The following is a 17808-nucleotide window of genomic DNA, read 5'->3' as shown; positions in this document are numbered from 1 at the left end:
TGTGAAAGTGAGATGCCTTTTTGAGTTTTGACAGAATGCTTGTGTGATCACAGCCTATTCCTTTGATAATCATGGATTTGTAGACTGCTTTTGAGCAAACTTCAACCTCATATATGACTTAATTAAACACCTTGTTTTGTATAAACAAAGTTAGAATTTTACAAAGCTTAATCATCAAGGAAAAAAAAAAAACCAAACTTTAGAGTTTTTTTTTTTTTTTTTAAATTTGGCCAATACTTTTAATTTTGTAAATTAATACTATATATTTTTTTTTTTTTAGTCAACTATGGCTTCTCTCTACAGTTCAATTAGCTGTGGTTGAGTAATATAGTTCTCGAAGCGAATAAACCTATTATTTAGCGGACCTTGGAGTTGCTGACGATCCGAGTTGTTTACCGAGAGTCCATCAAGGGTCCATTAATTATATAAATGTACCAAATTCTTTCAAACTTGTGGTGGGATATGAAGGAGTTTGTTTCAATAATACATTCTTCCAATTTAGAGATTTTAAAAGAAAGGATGAACGACCAAAAATAGCCATATGGATTTGAGTTGGAGTGTTGTGCGACCAACTACAGCCAAATAAGCAACAAAATAACGGACTCTAGACGGAGGTTGTAACTGACAAGTAAAAATAAGTCAGAGACAATAATTGGAAAAATTAAAAGTATTGATTAAATTAAAAATGTTAAAATTTAAACTGTTTTTTAGTGATTTACTCAATTTAAAATATAAAATTAAATTAAATTTCATAATACTATTTTGAAATAAATTTATAATTTAAATTGTGATAGAAAAGGAGGAAGGGACAGTGGTGGACAAGGTTGACAATTTAATGGACTAAATAATTTAATGGATTCAAATGTTGGTAAAATTTATTGCACTTAACTGGAGAAGTACAACCTTCTAGCTATCCCTAAAAATGTTATTTCTCTTTTATAAAGGAAGTTGGATGATCTAGCATTTTGATTTGAGCTTGTTCGGCAATACTAGCCCTTTTTAGTAACTGTTAGTGATTTTACGAGCTCTTATCTGTTTTAATAGCTTTTAGTTGTTAGTTGTTTTTATAACTATTCAGAGTAAAAGTGTTTAGTAAAAATAACTGTTTGATTAGCTGTTGAATTTAAAATGACAAAAAAAAGACATTTAAATATTGATTGAGATATTTAACTTATCACTATACAAGTGAACTCATTATAAAAAAAGAGAGAATTTATATAATGTGTTATTATTTTTCTGTTAAAAGAATCTAAATTTATAGCGTGTAGTCCAATTATATAAATTGAAATCATTATCATTTCTAAAATGATTATAGAATCTCCTCTCATATTCCTCTATTAATTCATTATTAAATTATTTTGTTTAAATTTTTGTGTAAAATAATGTAATTTTTTTAACTTAATTGCAGACTTGCAGCACCATAACAACTATTGAAAAGAAAGACTTTAAACTAATGTTAATATAAATTAATTAAGGATAATATAAGTTAATTAAGGACAAAATTGTCAAAAAGATTTTAATCAAAAAATGGAAATGCTAAACATTAGGTGGATTAACGTTTTAATAAACGCTATCTTATCCACTAATAACTATTTTTCATACTACCTTATCGACTAACTTACAAAAATAGTTTTTTGACGTAGTCAAACTCTAAACCCTTCCTCAAACGTTATTGCTGAACAAAGTCTTTATGGGAAGTGAAAAATCTCAAATTTGAATTTTTTTTTTATTTTTTTTCACTAATTTGATTAGCGTTATTTAAAGGAGAGAGATAACCTATTGTTATAAAACTTACAAGGTTATTTCAACTTATTTGGCATTCAAGGAATAAAAATATCATAATAAACTAAAACATAGTTATGTTTTTAGGAAAAAAAAATATTTATTCAAACATAAAACGTTTATTTGAAGAATAGTGATTTGTTTTAAAACCATGTAAGATTGCTTAATGGTTTACTAGTTCCCATTAAATATTTATTTCTTTCAAAATAAAAAATGTTAATTAAAAGAAAATACTTTTGAATTTGACAAATAATTTATTTGGCGCTGAAAAAAATCCAAAAAAAAAAATGGTAAGTACATATATATATATTTTTAACTCACACTAGTCTTTTTATAAGGCGCGTTGTATATTGATTATGTTCGTTATTCATACTCGTTGAATTTTTTTATGTCATTGCTCCCTGTTATTTGTTATTTATACTCGTTTTTATTTTTTAATATTAAATATTGATTATAATTTTTATTTTATATTATTTAAATTTTTATAATGGTAAAAAATTTTTTCATATGAGATTAATGTGAATAGAATATTATAAAAAATAATTTTTTCTTTTGTTATCTCTTTTCTAAATAAAATATTATAATTTTTTGGATATTAATTAGATTTTTATAATGTTAAAATAAAATTTCATATGACGTTGATGTGAATATAAAGAATATTATAAAAAATTATTTTTTTCCTTTTTTATCTCTCTTCTAAATAAAATATTTTAAACTATAATAAAAACATATCAAATATTTAAAAAATAAATTTTGAAAAATAAAATATAAAAAATTTCAAATGTCTCCCTATCATAATATATTAAAAAATAAATTTTTTTAAAAAAGATAAAATTTAAATTTTGAAATGCTTAATTACCTATATATATTTATTTAAAAATAATTTTAATAAATTATATTTAGTCAACTAATAAATATAATTTTATAATTTATCATGATTAAGGTTATTTTAGAATATTTAAATTTTATTAAGAGTACGGTCAGAAATCTTATTATTCTCCTATATTCCTACATTTGTATATAGTATAAATAATAAAATTAATATGTCTGAAAAAAATTAAAATGATATTTTCTTTTAATTTTTGTTGAATAAATTATAAATCTAGTGTCTAAATTTTTTAAATTTTTACAATTTAATTGAGATGGAAAACTTTTATGATTGAGTATCTAATCTTTTTAAAAGTTTATTGTTGATTTGGACACCCAAAATGTGACTCAACTAACATTGGATCCCACTTGAACCTAGTTAGACGCCTACATAGTATGATATGTCATCATTAACTTGTGAAAAGTTGAAAAAATGACAAAATTACCGTTTTATCCTAAGCTTCTGCTTATCCTCTGTGGTTCTCAACTGTCCTTTCCTTCTCTGCAGAAAATTTTACCGCTGTTAGCCACAAACCTATTTATCTTTCTGCTTTGTGGTTGTCTCAATTTTTATTTAGAGCAACCACATAAATTGAGCGAGAGATTTATTGAACTCAAATCAAGTTCTGAGCCTTAACGGGAACTATGTATAAATTCACAATATTTTCTAAATGATTGGTTGATGTCTTTAGTTTATTTCTGTTCTTAAATTTTTAATGATTAAATAAAATATAATAAAAATATTATGATCCGATTTTGTACCAAAATTCATTATTCAACATCAAATACGCGGCATAAGTACTATAGCTAGGGATAGTCTAAAGTGTCTCTTGAATTAACTAATTTAACAATAATTGGCGCTAAATAATGTAAGGAGGTTTGCAACCGACTCTACAGTAACTAAAAAAATTATCACTGTAATAATAAAAGTGGTGCTAAAGGCAGCGCCAACTGCTGCTATAAGTAGTAGGAAAAATTATTGAGGCAGTTCCAACTGTCCCCATATTTGGTGGGAAAAATTATAGAGGTAGTTTTAGAGGCACAATCCACAGTACTAATAATTGATAGTTGAAATTTAAAATTACGGCAGGAATTTAATTAGGTGCGGTTGAAATTGCCGTTACATCTTACCAGAACAAGATGACGGGAAATATATGGCTATTTAAAGATAAATACGCAGAGACATTTATAACTGCATCTAACTTATTTGTTGCAGCAGGTGAAAACGCGGAAAAACAACTGCCCTACCATACGAACTACCCCGACGTTTGGAATAATCACCACTACATTGTAGAGATAGGGTTGTAGCGGCAGTTTTAATAACCGCCTCGTAGAGGCGTTTAGGACCGCCTATACAAAAGAAACCGCCTCCAAAACTCTGATTTCCTGTAGTGCATATAATTTACTTTTTTGTATTTTCATATTCACATTTTCTAATTTAATCTACAGATCATGCAAACTCACCTTGGTAGGGATGTTAGGGTCCAACTGACCGACTCGAGTCTACCTGAGTGATCCAATCCGAATACAGTATATATGGTATTTTCCTTGCATATTCAACAAGGTTTTAAAATGTTTCCTCATCCAAATGAATAAATTATTAATTTTGCATTATTGAAATGATTGTTGTGGGATTAGAAGGCAAGATCCACTTCTTTGGCTTAATTAACTAACAATCTCTTAATTTGTAGCATGTGGTATTATTGAGTCCGCCATGTGCTCTCTTCTTAATCTTTATCATTAAACTTCCATCTTCCTTTTAAAACAAAATATATATTATATGTGGCTGGTGAAATTGAAATCAAGTAAAATTATAAGTTTATTTGTACCATTAAATTTTATTTATAGAAATTTACAAATCTAATTAAATTTTAATGTTTAATTAGGATGAAAACCTTATTTAGAATAATTTTATGGAATTAATTATATATACTTGAATCAAATTTTATTGAATTTGTAAATAAATTCTAATCTTAAAAGATGTACAACTTATTAAAGCTAATGGATTCTTATATATAAGCTAGTCAAACTACATATCCAAATTAATTATATTTCCTAAAAAAATAAATTATATATCTACAAGAGCATTGGCGTTTATCCAAATATGAAAATTCATCTGTAAATTAAAAATTCCAAATAGTAACTAAAAACTGTATAAGAAAAAGACTGAGAAAGAATTTTGTGAATTTAGTATTTATAAAGTATGATTTATACAATATTTGATTGATATATACAATATTAATATATGGTATGATGACTAACTAATTGAAAATGTTGAGAAGGGAAACTCTAGTTTTGATCAATCTTCTAAAAAGACTATGAGTTCCTTCTTCAAGATCTTGAATACAAAGCTCCAAATTCTTTAGATGACTTTGAACATTCTCTGCATTATTATCATATTTGGATCCAACAAAGGATTCCAATGCAGAATCTGCCGTTGCAAATTCATTCACATCTAAAACTCCTTCTTCTTCTTCCTCATCAGAAGCTATTCTCTTATGAACCATAAGCTTTGAAACTAAAGCCCAATTACTTGACTTGGAAAACAGACCCTTTGGTGCTCCATACACAAATGACAGAAAGGATTTGAACACAGAAAGAGTAATCACTTCAACCTCTTTTAAAATACTAATTATCTTTCCAATATCATCACTTCCATTTGAAGACGAAAAGCATTTCTTCTCCAAACCTTTCAGATTACTCAAAGCCTTTTGAATGGACTTCTTAGCCATCTTTCTGGAAGTCAAATATTTCTTGACCTCAATTTCCACACCATTTTGCCTTCTACGGATAGTCGACTCAAGTTCCAGAGTATACTCCTTCGTTTGCAACAAAGCATCTTTAGCGGCGTTACAAACGTCGAGAAGTCGAAGAGATCCGTCAAGCAACTCATCAACGCATTTACGGTTCTGATGATGCGCTAATAACGCTTGTTGAGTTAACGGCAGAAGAAGCAATTTATCAACGCAGTCATGCAAATCTTGAAGATGGGTAAGCTTGTTGGCTATGGAAGTTGATGATGACGTGGAAGCAGCATCAGAAATCCTTAATCTGGATATATGGTCATCCAGTTGTGCAATAAGAGGGTGTGGTCTTGAAGGTAAGCTATCTGAGCGATTATGGAAAAAGGTAGTGTTGGCCATTTTTGTTTCTTGGTGAAGAGAAGAGAAGCTTTTGCTGTGATTTTTGGGTTTCAAATGGAGACTATATGTATATATATGTATGAAGGGGAAAAGGAGACAGGAGGAATCTCAAATCCTCGATAATCTTCATGGCATTGTGATTTCGATTTGGATCTAACACACAAATCTCAGCCATGTCTTCGCAATGTCTGTCGCCAACCATTTCTCCAGCTCATAAGTAAATTAAAAATGGGCAAATGGTTTCTGATAACAGAAATGGCATTCAATAATTGAAGCGCACGGGTTGCATTTGCCTGGAAAGAATAAGATGAAAGGTGTTATTTGCTTGCAATTTAGAAGCATTACTGTTTAGCCTTATATGTGAGACAAGACAATTTTCGTTTGTTCGATTTTTGAAGGTTGCTATTTTGCTAAGTGCAGTACCAGCATATGCTGTTATAAATGTGGTGCTCCTGTTCTTTTTTTTTTTTTTTTTCAAGCAAATGTGATGTCTCAATGTTAAGGATATATAAGCATATTTACATACTTGATGATTAATATATATTAACAATAAATGTATAAAGTAAATAGTAACGACTTCATATAAATACAAAAATATAATATATTTTTTAAAAAAAATTTAACTATTGAATTTCCAACAATTAATTTCTAATTTACTACTATTCTTTCAAAAACAAAAATTCTATTTTACAATTATGGATGTCAAGATGAGCTAGAACAGGTAAATACTATTTACCATGGTTTTGAAAATCGCATGGAATGGGTCAGTCTGACTGCTTTAATTGAAAATTGAACTATGGTCCAAATCTGAGTTGGATTAAAATCGGAAGGTCAAAAACTGCTAAGAACTGGTGAAATATTTGGATAAGAACCAGCACACTAGCAAAGTTCTAAAAAAAAAAAAAAAAGAAAGGAATAGATGAGAGAAAATTGGAGCGTGCGGGTTGATCTAGATTTGGATGGTGGCTGGATCACCTTCACCTAAAGCGGCTCGCCAAGTTGTTTGACTTGGTGCCAGCGGTTAGACTGACCAACCACCCTTGCTGTTGATTTTTCTCCTCACAAGTTTCTCGTTCTTCCTATTAACTAGTCCTATGAATCCTGCCATTCATCACAGTAGGAACCAAATCGCTTAACGAGGCAAGGCAGACATTTCGTCAATCATATGGAGTAGTTTAACATTCGGTGAAAACTTACCGCTAAAAACCAGTGAATTAATTGCATGAATTTCAAGGCCATATCTGATTTCTCTAAGTGCAAACATTTTCTTATCTAGCTTTGGATATTTTGTTTGTTTGGTTCCTCTCTCTTTTCTTTTATACTTGTTTATTTGTTGAGAAAAAATTGAGACTTCAATAAAAAAGAGGAATTTAAAGAGTTTGAATTCTTGCCGTGTTTAAGAAAAGAAGTATGATTCAAGTGGTATAATCCTCCTTTAGCCTTATCAATGGCAACAACAACATCAGTTAGCAAATCTAGCAAAACACAATGGTTAGATAAAGTTTTAATAGAAATGTGATTTGATTTGGCTAGGGTATATGCTGATATTAGGTTACATGTAAAACTAGGTATGTAGAGCATATTATATAAGTTTTGGCTTTCATTTAATGGTATAGTAACTGTGTGTGATCAATTTGGCCTCCCTTTGTTTCTCAACCTTAAGTACCATAGAGCATGCTTTATTTATGCTAGGAAAAGGATCCATGAGCAATATTTGATTTTTCACATGATCATAGTTATCATTCAGTCCCATTAAGAATTGCATAAGCCTATCTCCATTTCCAATGTATGCCATTCATCTGGTTGCTCCACAAGTAGGGATAGCAATTATACTCGACCCAGCACGTACTCGATCCAATTTAATCCGATTTTAGCAAGTTCAAATAGTGAATAAATGAGTTTTGGACGGATTCCGGTAATGTTTTTACTATTCGTATCTGATTCGGATTTGGTTCGGGTTCAAGGAATTGAGTAACCGCTACCCATTATCCGTTCAATAAATTTTCAAGAAATATTTAAAATAATTATTTTTTAAAAGAGAAAATTATATATATACATTTTTTAATTATAATTAATGCTATAATTATATTTAATGTTTATATTATATTTATTATTAAGTTAAAATAAATAATTTTATAATTTTTATTTGCCTTTTATTTTTTAAAAATTAAAATAAAAAATATTATTAATGTTAAATGGTTTGGATTTTAAACAGGTAATTACAATCGAATTTGGAATGAATTCAAATAATAAAAATGAATTTCTAAACCGGTGGAGGAGACGGGAGAGGGCATCTACATCAACAGAGGAGGATAGTTGGTGGCCGTTGTTACGATGACGGCGTTGGTGCCGGAACTGAGGTAGCGTTGTATATGTTTGGCAGATAGTGTCGCTTCTGAATTGAGAATAAAGAGAAGGTGAGATGTTTCAATGGGCAGAAGAGAGAGAGAGCATACGTGAGAGAGAAATCAATCAAATAAATTTGTGATGTGGAATTACTTAAATTCATTAGGATGCTGTCAAAGTAATACCATGTCAGCTTTTAACCGGCTCCTGAGTGAGAAATGGACTAATTAACTTTTTTGTTATTCTCATTAAAGTTTGTGTATTTTTTTTTTATTAACGTATTGAATTATAGGAACAATTAAGCAATATTTTTTTTACTTCAGGAATCACAAGTGAAAATAAGCCTTAGCCAACTCTTCTCATAGTTCCTAAGCACTATTTGTATATCGAATTTAAGATTCATGACTCAACCATATTATCATCCCTCAGCCATTTCTCATATAATGGGAGATCAAAATTAGGTTTAGAACATTGGCTATTGACCAAACCTATTTATCTTTGGACCTAAGAGCAATTAGCATAGATATGCTCTATAAAAGATAGTTAGTTCCAGTAAGGGGTACACTTCCCAGATTAGATGTTTATTTATCTGAATTCACCATTTTGTAGATTTCTAATTCTTCTTACTCTGTTCTTTGTGTTGTCTCTGTCGTCATGATGATGATGAGTTATATTCACTGAAGTGTCAGTTTCCGAGAAGAAGAATGGAGAGAAGTGAACAGTGAACTCTGTCAAAACAGCTTCATAGTACAAGCTCTAATACCATGATCAAATATTCAAGATGAAGAGAACTAACAGAGAAAGTGGAAAAATCTTTATATATATAGTATTGTGTATTGAAGAAGAAGATTAAAGATTCTTTATATGTATTATTGTGTATTGAAGAACAAGATTACAATATATTTAGTTGAGTTCCTTATATACAAGGTCACTATATTATAATTGCTCTGCAACCTCAGCAACGTGAGATAAATAGATTGTAACTAATGTCTAACAAACTTAACCTACAGTTTGTGATTCAGATGGCAATGCAAGCTGGGCATGTGTCAAGAACTTTCAGATTCAATCCTTATTAAACAAATCTGCAGGGAGTAGCGAAATACCTTAACTATAACTAAGCTTCCAGTCAGATTTTATGCGGTCCCTGGTAATAGGATCTGAATACTGGTGATTTACAAATAAAAAATAATAATTAAAAAAAACAACTAACAAACTTAACAAACTATATTGAGGCTTATCTAGATTTTGGGCCTGGTGATGGGTAAGTCATTTTTACATGTAGTCCCATTTACACCGGTTCAACTTTCCACTCCTAACATCTTTAAAAAGACATGACATGATTAGACCAATCAGATTCATGTCCAATCAGATTATACCAAATGCCTTTTATATATATATATATATTGTTAAGTTGAATTCAAATACATAGTTTATAGTTTGTAAATTCTTTTACTCATTGTAAAATTTTATGTTTGAGTTATTATTAACAAATAATTTATTTTCCAAGATGAGAGTTATTTCTTCCACCTTAATATGTGTGTGTATATATATTGTTATAAATAAATAAGTGGGATATCTCAAAAGATTCCTTTGTTTTTTATCCCACAATAATAGTTTTGTTGTTTTTTCTCTTTTCTTGAACAATCATTTGAGCGAAAAGAAGGAGCACACCAGTATTTATCCTAAAAAAAAAAAAAAAAAAAAAAATCAAAGGCTTATGCACACGAGTGCTCGAGATGAAATTAATTAAATTTAAAATTAAATTAAAATAACTTAATTAAATTTAAAATTAGATTAGGTTGTATCCATGTGCATGGAAGAATCGCACAATATTTGCATGCAGGAAATGAAAAAGAGTTGGCACAAATAAATAATGTAAGATGTCCATGTTACCATGTGCTTAATTATTTATATATTACACAAATCAAATCATCTAAAACACAATTGATGATTATGCACTAGTCATTGCTAAGGCAATTCTTATTAAGCTTTCTGATTCAAATCTGAAATACACGAATATACATATTTCTATATTAGATGACTTTTGTTAAAAAACAGTTTAGGCAGAGGATCAAAGTCAGGATTTCAATACAAGAAAAGTAAAATATTGAAAATAAATATTATGAAAAGCAATTAGTTAAAATTAGGAAGATTAAATCCCTGAATATACTCCCCTGATCCATTTCGTTTGCATAGTTTGACAAAATATGCATATTAAGAATTTAGTCAATAAAAATTATTTTGCCATTTTTTTTTACCCTTAATTCATTAAGATATTAATAAAAATATTTCATGTAATAAACAATCATAAAGGTTATCATAGGAAAAATAATTGTTTGCATACATAAATTTAGAAACATTCCAAATATTATGGAACATTCAAAAAATGAATAACAAACAAACAAAATAGGATAGAGGGAGTATATATTATTTAGTAATTAACCTGCACATATATATAATTTTGGAAGTGATTAGCACATTGCATCAAACTTAAATACAAGGGACGTAAAATATTGGAAGTAAATATTATGATGAATAATTAGTTAAAGATTAAGTAGATTACTCTATAAATTATGAATCTGCTCCTTGAATTTTTTTTTTTTTTTAATTTAGTAACCTGCAAATATAGTTTCTAAAGTGGTCTTATTGCATAAAAATTTCAAGCTGCATAACCATTCTAATTTAGCTATTAATTGCAAATGAAGCTTGCTTTATTGCCACAAGCTGATATCATGGATCTATTCAATCCTTTTTCCTGTTATACGTTTTTTTCCTTTTTTTTTTTTTTTTTTTTTTTGGTAAAGTTAATGAATGGAAAAAATATTGCAGTCTACATAACAGGATAGCCCTCCCTTTTACTCACCAAAGTGTTAAAAAGCTTTTCATTTCGAAAGAGAACGAAATTGAGATATCTTATTTTCTACACTAACAGAAAAATGAACCAAATTACACCTGATTGACTTTAAATAAGTTTCTTTTATCATTATTAGATTGAATTGTTTTAATTCGTAACATTGCAAATTTATAATTCTTTTTATATAAAACCTATATTATGGAAAAGAAAAAAATATTATTATTTATTAATGCACTCGTGTGGTGCAATTATTAGATGTTATGAGTTGGAGAAGTGGTAGGCAAGAGACACTCCGAAGACATTGCTGAGATTTGTGTGTTAGATCCAAATCCGAAAGATTATCGAGGACATCAGATTCCTCTTGTCTCCTCTTCCAATTCATACATATAACATTTCCATTTCAAACCCAAAAATCACTCTCAAAACTTCAATCTATCTGTAAGCTTCTCTTCGCTTCTCCAACAAATAGAAATGGCTAACACTACCTTATTCCATAATCGCTCCGATAGCTTACCTTCAAGACCACACCCTCTTATTTCACAGCTGGATGATCATATTTCTACATTAAGGATTTCTGATGCTGCTTCCACGTCATCAACTTCCATAACCAACAAGCTTACCCATCTTCAAGATTTGCATGACTGCGTCGATAAATTTCTTCTTCTGCCGTTAACTCAACAAGCCTTATTAGCGCATCATCAGAACCGTAAATGCGTTGATGAGTTGCTTGACGGATCTCTTCGACTTCTCGACGTTTGTAACGCCGCTAAAGATGCGTTGTTGCAAACTAAAGAGTACACTCTGGAACTTGAGTCGACCATCCGCAGAAGGCAAACCGGTGTCGAACTTGAGGTCAAGAAATATTTGACTTCCAGAAAGATGGCTAAGAAGTCAATTCAAAAGGCTTTGAGTAATCTGAAGGGTTTGGAGAAGAAATGCTTTTCGTCTTCAAATGGAAGTGATGAGATAGGGAAGATAATTAGCATTTTAAAAGAGGTTGAAGTAATTACTCTTTCTGTGTTCAAATCCTTTTTGTCATTTGTGTATGGAGCACCAAAGGGTTTGTTTTCCAAGTCGAGTCGTTGGGCTTTGGTTTCAAAGCTTATGATGCAGAAGAGAATAGCTTCTGATGAGGAAGAAGAAGAAGGAGTTGCAGATGGGAATGAATTTGCAATGGCAGATTCTGCATTGGAATCCTTTGTTGGATCCAAATATGATAATATAGAGAATGTTCAAAGCCATTTAAAGAATTTGGAGCTTTGCATTCAACATCTAGAAGAAGGAACTCATAGCCTCTTTAGACGATTGATCAAAACGAGAGTTTCCCTTCTCAACATTTTTAATTAGTTAGTCACAACATCATATATTATATTGTAAATCAATCAAATGTTGTATAAATCAAAAGTTAATCCAGAAGCAAAAGTTCACATAACTCTATCTAAATTTCCCTTTATATATGCCTAAGAAATCTCAAACTTTTTCTTGCATACTTGCGAATTAATGAATCAGTAGCTCAGTTCACGGTAAAATATGTTTGCACTTAATTTCTATCTTCTGCCAAAATTTCAATCCATAATCTTACAACCGCTTAACATTGTATTAAACTAGCAATATACCCGTGCTATGCACGGTTAAAAAAAATAAAATAAAGTAAATTGAGAATATATATATATATATATATATATAGATTTTTAACTAAAAAATATTATAAAGATATATCAATAGTAAAAAATATATATAGCGTGATTTTTTATCATTAAAGTAAAAATTAGCAAATGGGTATGTGTTCAAGAATATGGATTAAAAATATTGAAATGCTTAGAGATAAATTAAAAAAAAAAGTAAAATGAAAAGTGGTAAAATTCATTAATTTGATTTATTTTAAAATTAATGTGAAAAATTAACTTGTTATTTCATTAAAATCCATGAATAAATAATTTATTTTAATAATTAAGAGTTGTATAAATCTTCAACTTATCATATTATTAATACTATAATTAATCAATTATATTTAACATGGTTTAATTTGATACAAAAGTTTTTAATTTTTTAATATAAAATAATAACTGTCCATATCATTAAAATTTATAAATTATGTAATTTATTTATAACATTAAAAGTTATATAAATTGTTACTTAACACACTATTAATTCTCTAACGTTATATTAATCAATTACATTTAACACGGTTTGATTCAATCATAAATTAATTTATGTTCAAATAAATATAAAAACAAACAATTAAGTCATACATATGTCATTAATTTAAAATCCTACGTGGCAATACTAAGAAAAATTCTATCTGCCTTATATATATATGTTATGGTGGAGCCCACTCAAGTGGGACCCACACACAAATGAAGAGAAAAAAAAAAAAAGAAGAGAAAAACGTGTTATTTGAAACAGAAGAAAGGTTGGCAACCAACCATGACTAAATGGAAAGCCGTGTGTGACTCACACACGACTCTCACATCACCTCTCCTATAAATAGGAGATGGCTCAGCTCATCTCAATACACACAGAAGAAAGAAGAGAGAAAATGTAGCGAGCGAGTTTTCTAGTTTTAAGATGGGTTTTCTAAAATTAGGGGAGAGAAAAATAGTGAGGAAATATTATGGGGTGTTTTTGGGAAACACTTTGTGTGCCACTATTTTTGTATTACTCTCTTTGTGTACCTACTATTTTTTTTTTAATATTGGAAGAATGATTCGGAGTTTGTCCCATGGACGTAGCCCTAAACAGTTGAAGGTGAATCACGTAAATTTCTGTGTGTCCTATTTCTATTTTTCCGCTGTGTTAATTTTCTCTTAATTAGTTGAAAGGGCCCAACGAGTGGTATCAGAGCTGATGCCCAACGAGCGGTATCAGAGCTGATGCCCAACGAGCGGTATCAGAGCTGATTCCTAACAATATATATATATATTGATTTGATAGTTGACAGCTACAAAAACATGAAAAAACTCTTGAGTAAGAACGACTAACCCCATTAGTGAAAATAGTTGAAATGTAGAAAATTTTGTATTTTTTAAAAAAATGAATAATATATTTAAAAGCAGAAACCAGTATACCTTTACCAAGAATATAGAGAGATACAGTGATACAATTTATATTTAGTATTTCTAAAAAAGCTAAAGTGTTTCTTGAGGGTAAATATTTTAAAATTAAAAAAAAAAAAAGTGGATTACTATACTATTTAAAAAATAATAATAAATGAAAACATTTGGATAGGAAAAATTAAATATAAATTAACGGTTGTTAGAAGAAACGTTTGTTACTTCACAAATTTGAAACTAAAGATTTGTTGCAAAGCAATACATTAATACATTAATTGAATAATTCATTGTTATTAAACTTTATCATTTTTTAAAAATTAATAATTAATAATAATTACTTAAAGCCATTAATACATTAAATAACTAAATCAAACCAAACCAAAAACACTAATTTAAAATAAATCCAAACTAAATCAATACATTAATACATTAAATAATCAAATCAAACCAAATCAAAAACACTAGCTCAAAATAAATACAAACTAAACTAATACATTAATACATTGAATAATCAAATCAAACCAAACCAAAAATACTAATTCAAAATAAATCCATACTAAACCAAACCAAACAAGCCAATACATTAAATACATTAAATAATCAAATCAAATCATACCAAGTGGAAGTCTAATTGAAAAAATATGTTATATTTCAAATTAAAATGTCAAGTGGATTTGTCACATGTCAACTTTCTAGGGAAAAAATGTTTGTTTTATATATATACTAGCAGCATGCTTATGTTATGCATAGTAAATATCTTTATCAATAATCATAGAGATATTGTGATAATATTTTAAAATATATATTTTAATTAAGAAAAAAATTTATAATTTAAATTATTTATAATTTTAAATTTGTTAATTTTGTTGAAAATTATTTAAATTAAAGAACATTTATTTCAAATTCAAAACATTAGATTAATTATATAAAAATTAATGTTTATAATAAAATTGAAAAAAAAGGAAATATATATTAAAAATCATTGTTTTAATTTATTTTTGAATTAATAAATGTTCTTAGATGATATTAAAAATAACAAAATAAAATAAAATAAAATGGACAGTAAAAATTCAATTATAGACGTATAAATATAATTCTCAATGATAATTTTATACAAACTTTCTAATGATTTATTAAAATTTTCCTAATTTAATAGAGTAATAGAAATTTAGAAGAGAAAAAAATATATATCAATGTCGAAAAGAAATTGTATAAGAATTATTGAAATTACAAAAAAAAAAAAGACCTAACAAAACCTCAAAGAGCTCTCTCTATTTATATTCTAGTAATAAGTAATTAATTGTAATTCAATATAATATCATTAAAATTAATAAAGAAAACTATATATAGCATTTTTAAGACAAATAAATATTGAAACATTTGAATATTCATTGTTAATAAAACTATTAATAAATATTTTCATCATTAACCTTCTCTATCATTCTTTTAAATATAAAATTTTCATTCATAATAATAAATGATCATTATGATTGATTATAATGATATTTAGTATCAATATTATAATAATATTAATTTTAAAAAATAAGGAATACATATTAATATGATAATCAACATCAAATTTATGATAATTTTTTAATTAAAAAATACGTTATAATATTATAATAATTGTAATTATTTAATACATATTAATATGATAATTGAATGATAACTAATCCCAATATTATGTAATTTTAATTGAGAAAGATAATTATAATATTATAATAATTATAATTATTTTACTAATATATATTAATTATGATAATTGAATGATAATTAATATCAATATTTATATAACATTATAACTAATAATTAAATTTTATGTGGCACTATCAAAATTTAAAAGTCCTATGTATCGTCACCAAAATTTAAGAATCTTATATGGTAAGAGCAAGAAAAGAGCATTCATTTGAGAAATGTTACGTATCTAGCTTCTTGGAAAAAAATGTTTGCTATATATATATATATATATATATATTGATTTAAGTTTAATAGAATGAGATAGGTTGTGTAACGAAATTAGTAGAGCTATAACTTCCTTTCTAGGTCGTCATTTGAATTTTCTATTGCGTTAACGAAAATAGGTACTGGGAAAATAAGAGGAAAGTAATTCTGTTAATCACGTAAAATAAATTACCATCACTAACAATAACAATTCTAACCTCATCGAACGTGAAGGCTTCAATGTGATTAAATTATAAATGAACGTATATGATCAAACAACTAATAGTGTACTGTTGAAATCAATTTCAAAGCCGTGCTGAGATTCCTCTTGTCCCAATGAAGCTAATTAATTAAAACATAAAATTGGAATTTAATTAATAAATTAATGACATGCAATAGCACATGTAGACTTTGATATCACACGTTTCAATCAATGAAAAATGAGGTGATTGTCCCTTTGTTAGGGAATCATTTAATCAACATCATATGGATCTTGCCTTCCAATTGCTTTACAATCCTTTCAAATAATTTAGATTAACTCAATAATATTGTTGTACTATTAGCATCCACATACACGTTTAGATTAGAGAAAGTTGGAAAAACCCCAAATACAAATAGTAGAGAGGCAAGGAATGCAATTCTTAGATGCGGACCCAGCTCAAAGGGTTAGGAGGCCAAAAACTAATTTTTCTTAATTAGAGGGGTCAAACTAAAAATATTTTCTCAAAATTATTTTTACTATTAAAAATGGATAAATTATAGTACGATCTTTGAAGTTTGTGAAATATAATTAGTCCATCCTTGAATTTTTTTTTTTTTTTTAATATACTAATTTGTCCTTATGTTTTGCTTCCGTTACATTATTGGGTACTTTCATCTAATTTTTGTATATTTTTTGTTAAGTCAATAAGAAAACACAGAGGTCAAAAGAGAGGTACTAAAATATTATATCAGAAAAATTATAGTACAGTCCCTATAGTTTGAAAAATATAAGTAGTTTGTCCCTGTGTTTTTAAAAATAAAGAGTATTTTCGTCATTTCATGAGGTACTTAATATATTATAAAGTTTACTCAATATATTATTGGTTCCGTTTGATTTTTGGTTTTTTCAAAAGTTTACTCAATATATTATAAAGTAAACTGCATGAAAGGTAAATGACAATTCAAATGAAAAATAGTTCTCTATTGGTATTGATTAAAAAATCCTTGTGCAAGGTAAAATGAAATTAGTAAATTAGATTTGAAATTTCATTCAAATGATTAACGGCTAAAATTAAGAGAACTAACATGATTTAGTAAATCAGATATACTCCATACCTAATTACTAAATCATAACATTAATTATGAAGGGATATTAATTACACTGATAAATCATACACTGAAAGGTTAAGTCAAACCACTTTGATTTTTCAAATATTTGGATAGTATTGACAAGTTGTTAGACAATGTACTTGACCTTCAAATATTAATTAATTAATTTAATTTATATTTATTGCCAACATATTTGAAACCTAGAAGGTCACACACATAAAAATAGATATGAAAAAATGAGAACGAGAAATCGAATCAAGTATAACTTGATTACAAATTAATTTTGAGACATTAAGGGCAAAATTGTAATTTATATTTAATTACAATTTTACCTAAATTATTAAGTATTGACTTAATTGATTTATGTCTAAAATTTATTAAGATAAATTTTAGATTAAATAAACATAATATTTTAATTATGATTTATTTATTTAAATAGTTAAATAAATTATATAATTGATTAAATTGCTAGTACTATATGTATTATGATTTATTTATTTAAATTGTTTAA

At 27.7% G+C, this 17808-nt stretch overlaps 2 protein-coding genes across 2 annotated transcripts; one reads left to right on the top strand and one right to left on the bottom strand.

The window, feature by feature from the left end:
• Positions 1 to 4816: 4816 nt before the first annotated feature.
• On the bottom strand, positions 4817 to 6269 carry LOC105646433 (uncharacterized). Its single transcript, XM_012232288.4, has one exon. It carries the CDS (start codon positions 5790 to 5792, stop codon positions 4911 to 4913), a length of 882 nt encoding a protein of 293 aa, XP_012087678.1. The 5' UTR covers positions 5793 to 6269; the 3' UTR covers positions 4817 to 4910.
• A 5194-nt stretch (positions 6270 to 11463) lies between these two features.
• On the top strand, positions 11464 to 12339 carry LOC105646439 (uncharacterized). Its single transcript, XM_012232292.3, has one exon. It carries the CDS (start codon positions 11464 to 11466, stop codon positions 12337 to 12339), a length of 876 nt encoding a protein of 291 aa, XP_012087682.1.
• Positions 12340 to 17808: the final 5469 nt, after the last annotated feature.

This window comes from Jatropha curcas, chromosome 1, assembly GCF_041381405.1.
Source record: "Jatropha curcas cultivar XTBG-Jc1 chromosome 1, XTBG_Jcur_1.0, whole genome shotgun sequence".
In the NCBI taxonomy this organism is placed as follows: Eukaryota; Viridiplantae; Streptophyta; class Magnoliopsida; order Malpighiales; family Euphorbiaceae; genus Jatropha; species Jatropha curcas.
The sequence above is the reverse complement of the archived record's forward strand: the minus strand, read 5'-3'. Positions and strand labels throughout refer to the sequence as shown.

Bases quoted from the DNA above. Each gene is read 5' to 3' on its own strand.
- LOC105646439 (XM_012232292.3), top strand. From the start codon at position 11,464: ATGGCTAACACTACCTTATTCCATAATCGCTCCGATAGCTTACCTTCA.
- LOC105646433 (XM_012232288.4), bottom strand. From the start codon at position 5,792: ATGGCCAACACTACCTTTTTCCATAATCGCTCAGATAGCTTACCTTCA.